Here is an 18,262-nt window from a genome sequence, read left to right on the forward strand (position 1 = left end):
CTAAGCTCAAGAGACTCGCTGAACATTTACACGTGTGCAGCTGCTCCACGTGTCACGTTTTTTTCCTCCGGTCACGTACATATTTCATCCAAAAGCAGCCCGAAGATTTTGCTTTGTGCTAAAGGTTGCTTTCAGTCAAATGCCGGTACCGAACTTCGACACTTGATGATGCCAAATTTCAATGTCTAAGGAGGGTCAGCGAGCAAATGAGCATGCAGCAGCTTGTTGTGCCGAGATCTTATAGTGCTGGTGATTGGCTGTCTCGAGGTTTTACATTCACAAGTTTTGAGGTTTAACTTTTGATTGAGCATCTGCTTGCATGATAATTACTGGTTAACACTCCTGTCCAACCACTGTAGCTGTGAGGTTTGCATTGGCAATCATAACCTGCCCTTATTGTGGAGCGGCAGCGTTGGATTTGAAGTTATTTCCCTCTGAATGCATCAGAAGTTCCAAAATGTGAAGATGCAGTTTTTATAAATTGGTGGCCTTTTTCCAACAATGCCTCGCTTTTGATTGGATTTGTTTCCCATTGTAATATTGTTTTATCCCCCATCAGATTAACCCGTTTGTCCATGAACAGAATAACTCCCCTTTCTTTTGATGAGAATAGCAGCCCTGAACCGGATTTGTTTGCTTGCTCAAGGACACTTCAGTTAGCTGGATATTCAGTTATTGTAATTTTTTCCCAAGGCCAGGTTTTGCTGTTCTTTTGGACAGGATCAGCTCATAATAAAACTGCCTCTCATCTAGTCTCTCTTGAAGGGCTCAAAGCACCGGATGCGTTTACTCTGACTTTTGCAAACTTTTGGGATTTATGATCAGTTATGTTTTATTGTAATTTAACTGTTGCAAAAACACAGCATTTTTCAGTTAATTCAATAAAAATCCCTCTTTCTGTCTCTTAGAACAAGTTTGAGTACAATCACTCTGTGCAACAAATGCATATTAAATCGACCCTTCATCAAATCTTATCACTGGAAACTGACTCATTACTGTTGAACAAATGCATAATAAAGAGCTTATCTGTGGTTCTTGCTTAGATTTCGTGACCAGGGGCAAAATACAAAGGACGGTAGTGTAGCTAAGGATAAAAAAACGTGTGAAAGATGAGGAGGAAACATAAAAACGTGGGAGTCGAGCGATGTCAGGAGAGGTGGATTAAAATGGAACGGCCCCGGGCTTCACTCCTTTTCTGTCTGCTTAAAGGACAAAGTGAGAGTAAGCCCTCGTGTGTGTGTGTGTGTGTGTGAGTGTGTGTGTGTGAGCACAAATGAGGGTGTATTATCTGTCCTCATGTGTGTCAGTTGACAGAACCCCTGGTATTCTTGAAAGGCTCTTATTGACAGACCTAATGCCCTTATTGGACACGAGACACGTGGCTGACACGCTCCCTCGGTGCATGTGTGTCCGAGCAAATGCCAAAAGTGTGTGTGCGTCTGTAAGCATGAATTAATGTGTGTGTGAGCCCCCTGTATCTGCCCTGTGTGAGCCTGTATTGATTCCCTCACCAGACGTCTCCTCTCTCTGCTGGTTGAGTTTTACCATCGCAGGGCGTCCAGTCGCTGCCCTCAGGACGTCTGATAACACGAAACAGGGAGAGAAAAAAATGATTTGATGAATAAAAGTTTAAAAAGCTTTGATGGACGCGTGAGCTGTGAAACTTTTATAACGTCAAATAATCTCTAAAATCTACATAAGTGCCTTTGATTGCATCTCTGTAGTGGTCTCCTGCTAAAAAATCTTTAACCGGCGAGTCATTTTTTCAGCTTTGGTGTTTGACAATATGACATTGTTTTAATGACTTCACACACCTAGTGAGCAAAGCTTATCAGGTAGCATTAATTGGAAAGCATTGACTGCAACAAAAGATGCCAGGTGTCCTCGAAACATCATTTTCAATAAATTAATTTCTCTTTTTCTTTAAAGAACAGAGAAGTGAGTGAATAAATCCACTTCTGACAGCGACTACTTTTCATTAAATGAAATCAGCAAGGAGGCACATAAAGCTGACTTCTTCTCTGGACAATCTTCTTGACAATGTGTGACCACAAAAAGTATACTCTAACTGTTTGTGCTAATTTAAAGTAAATTTAAATGTACTTAAAAAGTGTCAAATACTTCTAAGAAGTGTTTGCCCATTCACTAACGCTTTACATTAAGAAATCCTTGTAATACGCGTTAGTTGATCGATGAAAAGGCATTTATAAGTCCTAATAAGATGCTTGTATATCTTAATAAGACCATGTAAGCATTAACGATCATCATAAACACATGTATTGTTAGATTATGAGACATATGTAAGCATTTATTTTTAATCTACAGTTTATAGACTGCTACATAACGTTAAATTGTTTATAGAAGCATTACAAACACATTCATTGAGTTTAACTAACTTACCTGTAATGTCATTGTTAAGCCTTTAATAAGCTTTTTTGTTGCTTTATTAGATTTGTTATGCATTTATTAGTGTTTACCTAAGGGAAGGTTCAAGTTATGTGTTATATGTATACACTAACATTACCAACAACCTGCTTTATTTCAATGTAATGAACAATATTTATATTTACATAAACACACACACCGTATCCTCTTGTGAATGACCGTAACAATGACTGTACTTCACCACCTAGCCACCAGGGGGTACGGTAGAATATCGCACAAACTACAGTATATGCCCGTTTTGTGCTCGTTAGCTGTTTCATGAACAGGAAGAAGCTAATACATGAATCACAAGCCAATAAATGTATCCAACAGAAAGTACTAGCATGGACGAGTTACTATACCGCTGTAAAAAGGCCGCTGCTAGCGCTGGTCCCTGACGTTCATCTTTTCAGAGACCCCCACAAATCTCGGATTTCAACTTGAACCTTGCAAGACGTGACATGCAGATAGGGCTCCAGCTGAACCTGAATTAAACCTAGTCTTATAAATGTTAATGAGCATCTTTATAAAGGCCTAATGCCTTGTTTCATGGACCTCAATATAAAGTATTACCAACCATCGTCCTGTCACTGATCCTGCATCGTCGGACAAACATGTTGGTGAATCTTCTTCTCTGCTGGCCCAAAAAGAAGCATAAACAAACACTCGGCTGCATGTAAGTACGTGAACCTTCCCACTAGGTGTTTTGATGAGGTATTATCACTTACCTGAAGCACCTCAATGCGCCACTGCTGCTGCGTTTACAGCTTATGCGATGTTGAGAAATTCGTCTCTATCACCTTCTTTTATCCACACCGTTTTATTGTCTCGTCTCACTCTGGCTCCCTCTCCTCGGCTCTTTCACTGCCTCCTTTTATTTCTCTCTCCCCTCCTCACCTCTTTTTCCTTCCCCTTTGTGTGATGAAAAAGTGCAGTCTTGGCGTTTCGGTCTCATATCAAATGCTTGTATGCGTAAAGGGAGACGGAGACAAAGATGCCAGCCAGTGTTACACTCAGTGTGTGTGTGTGTGTGTGTGTGCCAGGAGTACATTGCATTGAAGCACCAGCGAACATCTGGCCTATGTGCCGATGATTGGTTGGGGAAGTTCCTCAGGATATAACACTTGAAAATGTCTTGGCATGTTCGCGACAACAGCAGTGCAGTTTGCGCGGCGAGTGTGTGTGTGTGTGTGTGTGATGGAAAGTGATTATATTTGTGATGCGTGTCGGTGAGGGATGGTTGTATTAAATGTGTGAGAAAACTATTATGTGCGAGTGAGTTTAAGATGATTGTAATCTTCTTTTTTTTGCGTTTGTGCGTGAGTGGTGATTGCGGCGCGCTTGTGTGTAAAATTGTATTCTTGTGTGTGTGTATGTGTTGGGAGCTTTTACTTCCCACCATTAGCTCTAAACCCCTTTTTGAGCAGGCGGCTGATTCTTCCCTTGATTACTATTTAGACTTCCACTCGTTTACCGAGCGCCATTCCTCCTTTGTTTTATCTCTCCGTTTATACCTTCTGCTCGCTCGTTATTACTCTTTCTCTTGGATGATTTTATTTACTTTGCCCGTGGTTCCTAACGGTGCTCCTTAGGTTCAACGAGAGGCCAGTAGAAGTTTTCACAATTTCTCCTCCTTCACTTTTCTCCTAACACGCTCTAATAGGCTGCACATGAATGCTTCCCGAACGCCACTGATCGCACACGTCTGTGTTTTCGCGGCGGCCCTCGTCGAGCGACGTCCGCCCGGCGGTGGCGGCGGGCCGTGGAAGATGCGGCAGGGTTGTTAAAAGTGTTGTTAAGAGAGCGGCTGGCAGCTGTTCCTGACAGGTTGGGGATGGAAGGACAGATGGTGTTTGATTAGCGAACAGACCGCTGATGGAAGGAGGGATGGAGGGGAGGAACGAGGGAGGAGGAAATGGATACCAGTTAGGAGGGAGGGGAGAAAGAAGGTGGAAGGAATCTTTGAGGATTGTTAAATCATGATAAAGCATCACTTTTTGACTAACTGATGGGCCTTTTTTTTTAAGAAATGAGGGGTTGATGAAGGTGGTGACTGAGGAGAAAGACGCAGGATCGATACGAGGATAGAAAAAAGGAGCAAGACCTGACGGAGAAAGGAAAGGGATTCAGAGCACGCTGGGAGGAGGAAGTTAAAAACGCTGTCGGGGCAGCTGCTCCAAACAACAATTATCCTCGTTCACCTGGGTGCCATCTTAAAGAACTGATGCAAATAAACCTGCAGCGCTGGCTGATTAAAGTCTGTTCGACAAGTGAACAGTGATCGTTGCAGCCAGCGATGGTCCGATTCAATCAGCCGTTTATTTGAATGATGTCTTAAAGTTGATGCGTTCAAACGAGTCATAATCGGAGCTGGATTTAGCTCTCAGGTCAGTCCGAGGTCAGACGGCGCACTGAGGTTTCTTCTGAAGCAGCTTGAAATATGAATGAATGCTATTTATCAAACGGTGATGACAGAACTAATGAATTCTGTCTGTGTGCAGCAGACAAAGGAAAACACTTTGCAGCATCTTTATCTTCTCTGACAACAGTGTTTTAAAGTTGAAAAGATGCAAGATGTTCTCCGTTTTCATGATTCATTTTCAGAGTTCACTAGACAAACAACTAGTTTGATTATGGTTTAATCTGGCCTATATTTTCTCATGTATCAACCAATATTTGAGGCTATAAAATGTCAGAAAATGGTAAAAAACGCCATTAAAATGTCTGTTTCGTCCGACCCCCAGTCCAAAACCCAAAGTATCTTATTTACTCTCACTAAAGACAAAAGGAAAGTGATAGATCCTCACTTTTAAGACGCTGGAATAGAGAATAATTGGTTTAAAAAGTGACCAAATCAAAATAGTAGCTGTCGCCGTGCTTTCAACACAGCTGTTCTATCAGCTCAGTTGTAGAAAAACTTTAATTTAAGCTTCAAATTTGTACCTTTAGCTGGAAATGAACACTGAAATGAGGTTGAGCCAAAAGAGCAGCTGTCGGAAAAAAAACCTTCACTTCTATAAAAATTCATTTAAAAATGAGTCTAATGAAGTGGTGGTTGATCAGTTTACACCCTCCAAACAACCAGCAACAATTTAACTGAGAAATTTCCACAGTTGTGTCAAATGTATTATCTTTATTACCCTCAAAACACGACATTGAGATAAATCCCACTTTTCTCACTGACGTCCTGTCGTAGCTTTCTCACAAACTTAAATATGACTGAATATACAACTCTCACGCTGAGAAATGCTCAATCTCAAGTGTTTTCATGATGATGGAAAACAAATATCTGTATTTATCTCTAACAAAACCCTTTAAAAACAATGTGAGGTGCAGTCAGAGAGTCATCGGACACAAACGTCCAGCCCTGACTGTTAACAATCATCAGTAATAATGTGGTTAGGGAACAAAACTCCCAGAAAACTGCAGGTCCGCTCCAACTCTCACCTGTTTTAAATCGAGACTGAAGACCTTTCTGTTTGCCACTGCACTCTGACTTTTATTCTTTAGTCTTGCCTCTTTTAAACCTATTCTATTATAGCTTATTTAGCTTATCAGCTATTGTTTTAATGCTTTGTTTCTTTATGTTTTCCTGCTTGTCTTTAAATGTAATTTTATGCCCCTGTAAAGCACTTTGAGTTGCCTTGTGTCTGAATTGTGCTTTACAAATAAACTTGCCTTGCTTTTTTGAGTTGCATGAAGTTTTCGACCGTGGTTTCTTGATTGTCTGTCCAACTTTCTGGCAGAAAAATGTCTTTCTCTTTTTGTTTATTTGAGGTCGTCTATTTGCTGGTGGGTGAATACCAAGCTTTTTTCTCATGTCTGCAATCCCCTTTTGTCGACAGGATATCGATGTGGATGGATAAGTGATATGTCCTTCGTGCTATCCAGGTTCTTGTTTTCTTACTTGATTACTTGTAAAGGTATCGATAGATTCCTTGCAGTCATCCACGGTGTAATTGCGTTGCTTTGTCCTGCGTTCATTGGAAAAAAGTCTAAAAGTGTCCGAAAAGCATTAAATCTTTTGGTTAAAGTTTATCAGAGGTGAAGAATCTGATCTTGCAGCCTGGCACCGCCACGTCGAGTCTCAAAATCTCGCTGTTGTAGAGATTTAAAACGTAGCCAAGGCAGCAAAACAAACACAACTTAATACTTAATTTCTGCTTTCATGCCAGAGTAGAGATGTGAACCAACGAGCTAAACACTGAATTATATCCTGAAAATATAGTCGCTGCAATTACTTCAGTGAATTTGGGCCGATTTTCTGATTATTCTCTAGCAGTATGGCAGCAGATATTGTAAAGTGACACACACACACACACACACACACACACACACACACACACACACACACCGACAGTCCTCTTTGGCAGCAGTCGACGCAGAGAAGACAGTTACAGCTATTAGAATTATGTTGAGGAGACATTTTCCTCCATAATAAACTCTCTCCCTACTCCATTATAATAGCAGCCATTACCCAAGATGCATCCCTGTCATGCCATCTCTGCGGACAGTAAGTGTGTGTGTGTGTGTTTGTGCGAAATGACGGGCTGATTGAGAATGAAACAATCAGCAGGCCAACACAAACACAGCTGTTTTATTGTTGCGCTGCTCAGATGTGCTTTCACGGGCAGACGGTGTGTGTGTGTGTGTGTGTGTGTGTGTGTGTGTGTGTGTGTGTGTGTGTGTGTGTGTGTGTGTGTGTGTGTGTGTGTGTGTGTGTGTGTGTGATCATATAGAGCAAAGAGTGACCCCACCTCCTGTTCAGCCCCTCCTGTTCTAATGAAAAGCTCTGGCAGTATAAACCAATGCACAGGACACCCGTCATCTCTCTCCGTCTGTATGTTTTTGTTGTTCTTGAAGCTGAAATCTGCAACAGTTTCACTTAATGTCTCACTATTATATTAATCTGAGTGCTGCCTGACAAAAACACTGAGTAGACAAGTTAAACTAGATGATGTGCAGAATGATAATTTATGCTTTTCTTCAAATAACTCGCTGATAAATTTGCTGGAAACATTTTTAGACTTACCTCCGAGGGTCTAATACTCCCTAAAGTACTTTAAAAAGGCACCCCAGCCATTTAGTATTGCTCTTGTGAGAGACGGATCATAAAACCACTTGTCAAAATCTGTTGAGTAGATCTAATTATTTCTCTCATCTCACAATATTGACTGATGTACAGATCCGATGCTGGCCACATGGAGAAAAGCTTGTCAGTAGACGGAGGAGGAAGCATGAGGGCAGGTTGTCCAGTTAATGGATTGTGGATCGTCGTTCTCTTTTTAAAAATATGAGTTTAAAATGCTAAAATCGGTCACTTAATATACTTGTGTGGCTGTTAATATACCTGGGCAGTCATGTGTGGGAAACACTGATGACAGGATGTGATGTTAGCAGCAGAGATACAGTGCGTCCAAGTCTGTACATGTCATAGGCTGTGTACTATATTGATATTTGTACAAAACGTACCGTATCACGTTCACACAGAATCTTGTTACCTGACTTTCCTATCAGGAAGTGGAGGGGATGGTGCTGGAGGTACAGCTCGAGTCTGCGTTTCAACATTTGTAAGTGTGACACCACTGGATATTTTTCAGGAAAGCTCAGGACAACTTCTTGTAATGTTCGTTGCGACCCAAACCGGATACTTTTCATGGGAAGCCGGGCCTCCTCCAGCCATGTCTGTGTTTGAGCCAAACCCTGATGTTTTCCTGACCAGAGCCAAGTGGATTCTGTGCCCAACCTTTCCGTGCGAAAATGTTCTTAGCTAGCATTTGTTCTGGCGATTGCTGCACTTCTGCGCTAAACTAGTATGGCGAACATGGCAAACGCTTGCCAAACATCAGGAGATTGGCTTTTAGCATGCTGATGCTTAGCATTTAGCCTCACGGAGCTGCTAGCATGGCTGTGGACTTTATGTGTTGTTTTTCATGCTTTTATTTTGCGATTAACTTCCTTGTTGGTTTGTTTTATTTTGATTTGACTTCTTTATAGACAAACTGCAGACCTATAAACACTTTACTGTGCTATTATCTTAACTGGAGTTCTGTCAGTATATGTGATACTGCATACAAATACTACATCTGTCAGAAGTTTGTGTACTCTTGTTTTACACGTGTTTTTTCCCGTCATATTTTCTATGTATGGACGAGAGAGAGAGTTCGGGGAGAAACAGGACAGGCACTTCATCAGGCACTGGCACTTTATCCCATGCTGGTGATGGTGGTTGGCACTGTGTGATGCCAGTTAGCGTTTGGCGCCAGCATACAGAGGGCATGTCGTGTGTGTGTGTGTGTGTGTGAGCGTCGGGGAGGTAAGTGGTGTGGGAGGACGACAGAAATAATACCTACGAGGAAGGAAGCGAAGAGGAGGAGAGCGATGAAGGGGTGAGAGAGGACGAGCAGAGGAGGGACAGAGGAGCGAGAAGGATGGCAGGGCAACGAGGGCAGACAGGCCTTGTGCCTTTTGTGTGTGTGTGTGTGTGTGTGTGTGTGTGTGTGTGTGTGTGTGAGTCTGTACCTATGTCTTTTTGTGTGTGTCCCTGCGTCTTTGTACTGGCTAATCTAGGCGTCAGCAGCTTTTTGAGGCTTTTGTGCTGACAATAATCACACGGCGCTCCTCTTTTCAATTCATCAGCAACAACAACAAGGGATCACATGTCCCCTATACAGAATCCAGAGAGCGAGGGAGAGAGTGGATGATGGGGGGGGAGGGGGGCATGGTCGGAGTTAAAGTGGCCATCATGTTGCCTAGTTACTGCTCTGGGATGATGGCGATTTGGTGCGTGTGGGCAGGCAACACTCGGTCAACGCCCTCTGAACCTCCGCTGAGCAGCGAAAAGTACAATCACGCTTTTTTTTTTTTTTTTTTTTTTTTTTTCAAAGAATAATTTATTTCATGTTGCAGTGTGATGGATAAACAATGAGTAAACCACTGGTCAAATCTGTAGCAAGCATTAATAATCATCATCATCATCGTCATCATCAGAATAACATTAATAGGAATAATTATTTCAATTATAAATAATAACAATATCAGAGTGATCAGAGTAATTATTACATCTATACAAGCTACAAATATCAGCATTTTTGTCGTATGTCGTCTTTTTTTTTCTGCTGTTAAAACCTTAAACACTTCACACATGACCCGGCCGGTGCAGCTGCCCCTCTCGGCCACCCAGAGCAAACGAGACAAAACAGCTTTTTCCCCAATGGAGGTTTGGTTTACTTCAGTTTGGAGAATGGCTGATTGTACCACTGTGTGTGTTTTTAAAAAGAGTCGTATCCTCTGTGCACGTCCGAGAGCACCACGATGAATGATTCTTGTGTTTACATTGTGTGGGAACGATGTGCTGCTTGCAGAGTGAGCTCCATGTGGTTTTGCAGTTAGGGGTGGTGATGATTCAATTCAATTTTCTATTTTAAACAACATCTCTGTTAGATCGCGAGTCTTGATTTGTAAAGATCAACAGCCGTGTTGTCAAAAATATTGACTCGGACCATTAAAAACAGTTTCAGTACTTGTTTTCTGCTGAGAAGAGACAGCGATGTCTCTTCTCTTTGACAGCCAAACGACAATAACATTATTTTAAAGGCCTGATCTCGAGTGTGATATTTAATATTTACTACAGTCATTCTGCTGTTTTCTGTCATAAGATGTTGTCATATCAGTCATTTTTGTATTTTAATAAAAAAACATGTTAATTTTAAGTCCTCAATGTTGTCATTTTTTTCACAGCTGTATTGAAAATTATATTTTTCGAGGTATTTCCAGTATCGTGACAACACCGATCACTACATTATTGGTTTCATGTCAAATTACAGAGATGCAATACATGCTGTGTTTTAATTTTGCTCGGACGTGCACCGGATAAAAAATACTGTGAGAGTCACAAATCATTCGATAATTTAAACTGAATGCTCATTTCTGTTGATTTTTGATTTTGGGGTTGAATTTTTGACCCCTTTTACTGGTAAAACAACGACTTACAAACAGTAAATCCACTTTATAGCAACAGAGCTACATTTAGAAAATATTATAAATAAACCAAGAGTAGTTAAACATGATATCAGATTATCCCAGGTATAAAGTTGTTTTTCTGCCAAAAAACGCCCTTACCCAGTTTCTCTACCTGAAAGCACTGAGACGGATGTTCGTCACAAATCCTACAGGAAAAATTTAGTAGATCCTTCTGAAAAATGTATAAATATATGACTATAGATATAAGCATTGGATGTGTTGGTCAGGCTGTAGTCATTTAGTAAAATAAGTGCAGTAACTTTGACAGTTTGGCAGATCAGTCTGGTTCACAAGGGCTTAAAAAACAATTTTTCTAATATCGCAAAAGTGTGTGACCGTTAACGTGAAAAATGAAATAGCAAGGTGTTTCGTCTTCGATGCTCCGGGTGCCTGAATGCAACATGAACCAAGAGGGGCGGCCAGGGGAGGGGTTGGGGCGGGGAAGAGCCACACAGTCAAAAAAACACCCAGTACGTCTCAGTACAGTAAGAAGAGGGAGAAGTAAAAAGAGGAGGGGAGAAAAGGAGGGAAATAAACAACAACTAAGTTTGTTTACGCCCAGTTTGTCTGGGCTCGGGTGAGGATCTGGGAATGCTACTGTGCTTTCCTATTCAAGAGGTGTGTGTGTGCAAGTGTGTGTGCTTGTGTATCTATGTGAGTGACTGAGGGTTCATACGTAGAAGAGAGGCTGTAAGCTTTTACAAAGGAGAAAAAATACAGAAACATCACTTTTTTTTCTTAAAAATGTCCATGTAACTTAAAAACATCCACAATAAAAAGATTTTTATATATTATCTTCTTTACTTTTAGTTCGCCCCGGACCCCCAAGTCACGGTCTGAAGATTGATCCGTCATCTTCCTCGTCTGTTTTGTTCCTCCAGCGAGGGGATGAAGAGCGAGCTTGGACGAGGCGGCGGAGGGCAGCAAGGAGGAGCTTTTTCTGTAAGTGCAATGTTCAATTTCCACTGTTTTTGCTTTCAATTTATAAAAGTCTCAACGTAATTTGTTTAATTTGAGCGTCGGCTGACTCGTGAGCCCTCGTAGAAGTCGTTGAAGAGGAAAATCTTTTTTCTTTATAAAACGTTTTGAGGGCGGTTACGTCTTTTTAAAAGATGGACCAAAAACAACCACCAAAAAAAACCTCTCCGGAAGTAGAATCACTTCAAGTCTCTGCATCGCGTCATGAACGTCAAACGTTTTGAAGACCTCAACCTAGTCTAACTGCACCTTTGGGGGGCCTTGGAGGTTTGTCTTCCTTGCTGTGTTTCCTCCCTCGTTTCAGTCAGTCATGGAGGAGTTCTTGTAGACAGTTGGGGGATTTGAAGACGTCAGGAACCTCGCTGTCCAGTTTGCAGATCACCTTGTAGATGGCCTTCTTCCAGGACGGGTCCGCGTCCTTTCCGGCCACAATGGCGTTGAAGAACTCGCGGAGGGTCACCTGGGCCACCTCCAGAAATCGATCAGGAACCTGCCGGAGATAAAGGAAGTGGGAAAGAAAAGGGAAATCATGAGTGATATGCGTGCTTCGATTGTTTGAACTGAAGAGGAACTTTCCTCCAATCACCTTCCCCTTTCTCGTACCAAAGTTCAAGTCACGATCGAGTAGTTATGACTATAAAAAGCTAAAAATACAGAACTGTTTTACTTCTGTATGACCATATTCGCATCTTGTAAGTAGAAAGTACATGTGTGGTCAAACGTATGTGGACATCTGAGCACTACAACCATCATACGTGATTGTTGTGCATCTCAATCCAGAAACTTCCAAAGTTTGTTTGTGGACTTCTGCTTGAAATTGTAACCGATTTAAATATGTAATTTGCCACTGATGTAAGTTGCCGGAATCGCTTGAAAATGCACATTAAATATGCCATTTACCATATAATGTGTTTTACAATTCTAGCGCTGATGATAATCTTATTAAACTGAAGTAATAATTAGACAAACTGACCTGTTATCTTAAAGCTATTGCAGAATTTCAAAGCACAACATTAAAATATTTACTTCGTTAAGTTACCTGAAATGTTACAGAAACATATAGAATAATATATCAACATTTTTAATAAGTAAATACCTATTAATAACACAACTTTTTATACATCTTTTACAATACACTCGTCACGTGCCACAGCTGTTGAAAGACACATATTAAAAAAGCCAAACACACAAACATATATATAGATATTTCATATGTAAAAAAGGCAGTCATACGTGAAAATGTCCAGTTCATCATTCATGTTTGTGACATTATTTTTCACATGTTAAAAGTCTAAAGTCAAATTTCACATAATTTAATCTGCCATAGTTTGTTTCCACGTGTTGAAGCTCTTAAACCACAGTCCCGTATGAATGTATGTAAAATGCACCTGTGGAAATGTTCGTTCGTATGTGAAAAAACCTCAATAACTTGCGAAAATGTGCAGTTGACACGTGAGAACAGCCGATCACGTGTGACATTTAGACTTTAATTTTAGAAAAGTGACTGAAAATGATGCAGAATTAGGTGCGCGTGTGTTTCAGGTGTCTATATGTTACTATTCCCGTACCGAGTTCTTCCTCAGCGCTCGACTTCCTTAAACCTACTTCCCCTTTCTTAACAGCTCTCAGCTGTGCGTGTGTGTGTTTGCTGTCAGAGTTCATATGCACACACACTCGCACGCCATGACACGTTCAGTCCTTGACAATGGCAGGTGAACAGTTGTCTGTGATCTGTCACCGTGTGTGTGTGTGTGTGTGTGTGTGTGTGTGTGGCAGAGTTTAAACAAGAGTGAAGGGATTGCAGCGATCCAATTGTCCTTTCCACATGCAGGCATAAATATACTGTCATCACAAGGCTTAGTGTGTGTGTGTGTGTGTGCACTCATAGCAGTGCTTGACAGTGGAACAATGGCACACACACACATGCACACACACGCACAAACACACACATTTTTCATTCTTTCTTCTGCCCTTTCTCCCGGGGGCAAGATCATTCAAAGACACTAAACAACCTCTCTACTCTTTCTCTTTTTTTCTTCTTCTTTGTCTCTTTTTCTTGCATACAGATGCACCGACACACACGCACATAATAACACGCACGCACACACACAGGAGACTGACTCTTCCAGACGAGGTACATGCACCTATACACCCCTAACAAACACACACACCCACGTAGAGGACGACAGAGCGCCGTCTGGGTGTAACCCCGTCACGCGTGGCAGGACATGCCAAGGTTAGCCGCCACCAGAACGGATGAATCACCACACACACACACACACACACACACACACACACACACACACACACACACACACACACACACACACACACACACACACCCTAAATGATTCCCTCGACTCTCATATACTCTGTCTACCCTCACCTACCCTCTCTCTCTTTTTAGCTGGCCCCTTGAGACCACAGTTATTTCAATGAGGCCCTCTGTCACTGTCTTGCTATAGACACTACTGTACACACACAGACACACACACACTCTTCCTCTTAGACACCCTCAGGAAAGATTAAACTTCACAGGTGATGTCTACAACGATGCAGACATGGTAGATTTTACACATTCGAAGGAAAAGTTCTGGTCTTCTTTTTCTAGTTTCAGCCGTCATTTCAATCGGATCCAGTCACATTGACCTCACCAAAGTGATTCCTTGGATGTGGCAACACGACAAAATCGCTATAACGGATTTCAGTCTATCAGCGCATATCACTCGAGGCATACGAAGACTGAACTAGGTAAAAGACGTAACAAAAAGGCGTGCAGCGACAAAGCCAGCGACATGGATTAATCTGAACCAGGCTGCAGTGCCGACGACGGCGGGGTGATGAATCCAGGCTCAGACAAGGCCACAGAGGAGACACACAGCATGTGTTCTCCGGTCTTGTTGCGTTCAGCGACAGGCTGCAGAGTTGAGATGCATACAGCCAGAAAGTCTTCAAAGGTCAAAAAGTTAAAAACATAAAGTAAAGGAGGATTACACAATTAATGAATATTCATATAGCAAACGGAGGAATCTGCAGTCTTTCTTCTCAGTTCAGAGTTCATTCTGGAGCTTCGCTTTTGTTTTTCATTTTTCACTGAGAGCTGTTCTCATATAGCAGATTTTAAAGCGGAGTTAGAGTTTCACAGTATCAAAATGAATACATGTTATAAAACACAGGATGTATATGTATTCATTTAGACATCTAGGAAGATAGCTCTGATCGTTTCAGTCACTTGGGCTGAACATAAGGAGAACAAAGAGAGAGGAACCAACTTAGTGAGGACTGCGCTATATTTATGACTCTTAATAGGTTTAAGACGTGAGGATGAGGACGCAAAGTCCTTGATAGGACAAGGCATGTCCTCTCAGGTCTGTTCCTCGTCTTTCTTGACATCCTTCCTCCTTAAGGTCAGAGGTCATTGGGTCTGTGTGTGTCTCTTTTTCTTTGTATATTCCTGTGCTCGGTCAGCTACACCACCCATGGCCTTGTTTAAGTGTTGAAGCTGTTAGAAGCTGTTGGCTAAAAGAAACATTACTTTCTACTTTGAGTACACTTCAGACGAAATATCTGCACTTCTACTTTAGTAAAGAATGTTTGTACTTTTGCTACCTCTGCCTGATTGTACTGAACGGCAATTATCCAATTTAGGAAAGAAAAGAAAAATGGGAAAAAAAGCATAACCCAAAATATTTCTGTTACTATAAAAGGCTAAACCTTCTGGTGCTACCTCTGCAAGCAAACAGAGAAAAAAGCCCCAAAGTCAAGCTGCTGTTTTTAATAGTTGCTGTGAAACGGCCCGCTGGGACAAATAAAAGTTGAAACCTGAGCTTGATCTTGAAGATGAATGTGCCTTTGAGGCGTCCTCTCCCTGCTGGATTACATCCCTTCATCCTGTAGTTGTTCAAAAAGACTCTAACGTCTTCTGAACATTTCTTTCCTCACTGATGTGAATATTGTTGATCTTTGAAGCTCAAATTGATCTTATTCTAGTCAGTTTCACATCAGTGAAACGTGTAAAATGCGTCTACACAACCTGATTGAATATTCCTCCGCACATCTGCTCGCTTGTTCGTCCTCTCTTGTCCTCGTTCGTCCATTGTTTGATATCTCAATTGGAGACAGGAGCGATTCAGTGACCTTGACCTCAGAGGGCCCTCGCTGGTTCAGCAAGATGATTGGTGTGTTTTTTTTTTAATGTTTCAGGACGGCGTGCGTCATCGTGGCTCAAAGTGCTGAAACGCGGCTACGACTGGGAGAGAAAAGGATGCCGCTGATTCATTGAGAGGTAGGAATACACGAGCAGAGAGAACGAAACGAAGCGGGGAGGATATTGTGTGTCTCGTTGGGTATCGGCTCAGCCGGACAAACACACACGCAGACACACACTTGGGTCCAGATGCCCAGATTTGTCTGGCCATCGTAAATCAGTCCAATAAAGAGATCTAAATTAGGCCATCATCAATACAGATGGGCCTGTTTCCCCTATGTGTGTGTGGGTGTGTGTGTGATTTCCTCCTGGCTTGGATCTTGATACGGCGTCTAGTTGCCAGGAGAGAGAGCGAGCGAGCGAGGAATGGGGTGGGAAAAGTGTGGAAGAGAAAGAGAAGATAAAGAGGAAGAAAAGACACTTGGTTCCCAGTAAACATAATTCGCATGATTGCTCCGGTTTGGTGGGTAAATATTGGATGAAGGGAGGCTCAATTACTCTCTCTTCACACACACACACACACACAGACACAGATGCACACACACACACAGAAGGACAAGAGCCCGTAAATCTCTAAATCGCTGCCCAACAAAGAGGCCTACTGGGACGCCCTCCCTCCCTCGTTCCTCCTCTTTTCTCTCATCCTCGGAGCTTCTTGGAAATACGAGAAATCACAAGCTCGCCGAGTGTTTATCACCACAAATCACAGGCAAAGTCATCACACTTATTTTAAGATATCTGAAGTAAAAAAGTTCCCCCGATGTGCTGCTTTCAAAGAAATGAACATCTACTACATCTGCTTTGCTTTTTCCTGATGCGTTCGCTGCCTCTCCTCAGACATTTTCCATTTTTGTTGCATGCTATTGTTATTTGCATTTGCAAATAGATCAATCTTTGCCTTTTGGTTTCATCGTCTGGATCCCTGTCTCGCCGTCTCGTTTGCATTGTAACAATGTTTTGTTATGGGTGGAAAGTTATGACCCATTTTATCTCAGTATATGAAGGAAACATGCAAAAACATTCATCTGAAAACAGGAAGCTGCTTGAGTTAATTTCACAGCTCTATCCTGCTTACAAGTCGTGATTGAACAGGATTTGCTGTAGCAGTCCATCTTTCTAGTCGCAGCAACGGCGAGCGCCACTTGCGCGAAGACCTGAAGTGCAGAAACTGCAGCACAGCAATAAGCACTTAGCAACAGTGACGTCCCGCTTTGCTAATTTAGTCATTTTTTACCGTGCTGCAGACCACGAGCACAAAAGGGCAGTGTTGCACTAAGAATTATTTTTAGAATAAAGGCGAGCCTTTTAGAAGTAGGTTACTTCTTTATGGATACACTGCTCCATTTTAACACATACAAAAGAAAAACCAAGAGTCACACTCATGTGGAGCAGCGACACAGGCGGCATCAACACCCGGTAACATACAGCGGATACGTAGAAATGATCAGTATCTTCACTTTATCCACGACAGTGTGGTCCACTCAGACAGACACGCGAGCAGAAGAATCACTTTATCTCAAACTTTGATGCAAAGCACCCTCTGATGAGAGATGTTCCAGATCATCCACTTTAAAACTTGTTCTCAGCATCACAGCTAAGGCCTGTTCCTCAGACCCAGACACAGATACTCACACTGATGGAGAGGTCTTTGAATATGTGTGTGTTTGGTTTTACATAATCTCTAATGTGATATTGATGCTGGCAGTGTTGTTAAAAGTATCCAAAAGTCATTCAGAATTGGAGACCAGGCAGGGCCTTTCTGTGCCGAGTTTGCATGTTTCTCCCCGTTCCTGCGTGGGTTTTCTCCGGGTGCACCGGTTTCCTCCCACAATCCAAAGACATGCAAAACCTGACTTGAGCGTCTACTCTAAATTGTCCGTGGGTGTGATTGTGAGCGTGAACGGTTGTTTGTCCCTTTATGTCAGCCCTGTGATGAACTGGCGACCTATCCAGGGTGTACCCCGCCATCGCCCAGTGTCAGCTGGGATCGGCTCAGCACCCCCAAGACCCTGAAGAGGATAAGCGGTTTCAGATAATGGATGGATGTTAAAATATTACTGTGAATATTACAATTGAGTAAGAGTCTTACAGCTTCTAATATTAAATGTACTTAAGTATCAAATGTAATTTTCTTGAAATAAATGTACTTAAGTCCCAAAAGTAACTTATATTTACAGGTATGTATATACTGTATATTCAGGGGTTGACCTCAGCATTTTTCTTCAGTGTTTGCTAATTAAATCAGTGTTTTTTTTTTAAATCTAATTGCCAACAAAATCATTTAAAAAATTGTGCCATTGTGGCTCTATTGCAACATGCAAAGTATCTGGTCATGAAAGTTAAAAAATGTAGCAAAAAGTACAGTATTTGCCTCCAAAATGCAGTAGAATGAAAGCGTCTAGAAGTGAAAAATACAAGTACCTCAATATTGTACTCGAGCACATCCCATCACTTAATGTTTGTGCATGTTTGACGCTACTGCTGCTGCCGTTTCATCCTACTTCGTCGTATAGGAAGTCTCCTATTCAGTTTATAAAGAGGGCTAAAGGATATGCAGTTTAGATATTGTGATATAAGTTATGATTTTTAGTGGAGAGGGTAGTTTTTGCATTTGAAATTCAGTGAAAAGGA

The 18,262-nt window shown here is 41.8% G+C and overlaps 1 protein-coding gene and 1 long non-coding RNA gene across 7 annotated transcripts in view; one reads left to right on the forward strand and one right to left on the reverse strand.

The window, feature by feature from the left end:
* Positions 1–9,279: 9,279 nt before the first annotated feature.
* LOC140992252 (prospero homeobox protein 1-like) overlaps positions 9,280–18,262 on the reverse strand; it is a 43,031-nt gene continuing 34,048 nt past the window's right edge. For all 6 annotated transcript variants that reach the window (XM_073462548.1, XM_073462550.1, XM_073462546.1 and 3 more), the window contains one exon: positions 9,280–11,914. In XM_073462548.1, coding sequence (XP_073318649.1) covers positions 11,729–11,914 — 186 coding nt within the window. In that variant the 3' untranslated portion in view covers positions 9,280–11,728. The remainder of the gene's footprint in view (positions 11,915–18,262) is intronic.
* LOC140992254 (uncharacterized) overlaps positions 15,647–18,262 on the forward strand; it is a 55,025-nt gene continuing 52,409 nt past the window's right edge. The window contains exon 1 of the long non-coding RNA XR_012178013.1: positions 15,647–15,709. This is a non-coding gene — a long non-coding RNA (uncharacterized lncRNA). The remainder of the gene's footprint in view (positions 15,710–18,262) is intronic.

The sequence above is a fragment of the Pagrus major genome, chromosome 24, assembly GCF_040436345.1.
Source record: "Pagrus major chromosome 24, Pma_NU_1.0".
NCBI lineage: Eukaryota > Metazoa > Chordata > Actinopteri > Spariformes > Sparidae > Pagrus > Pagrus major.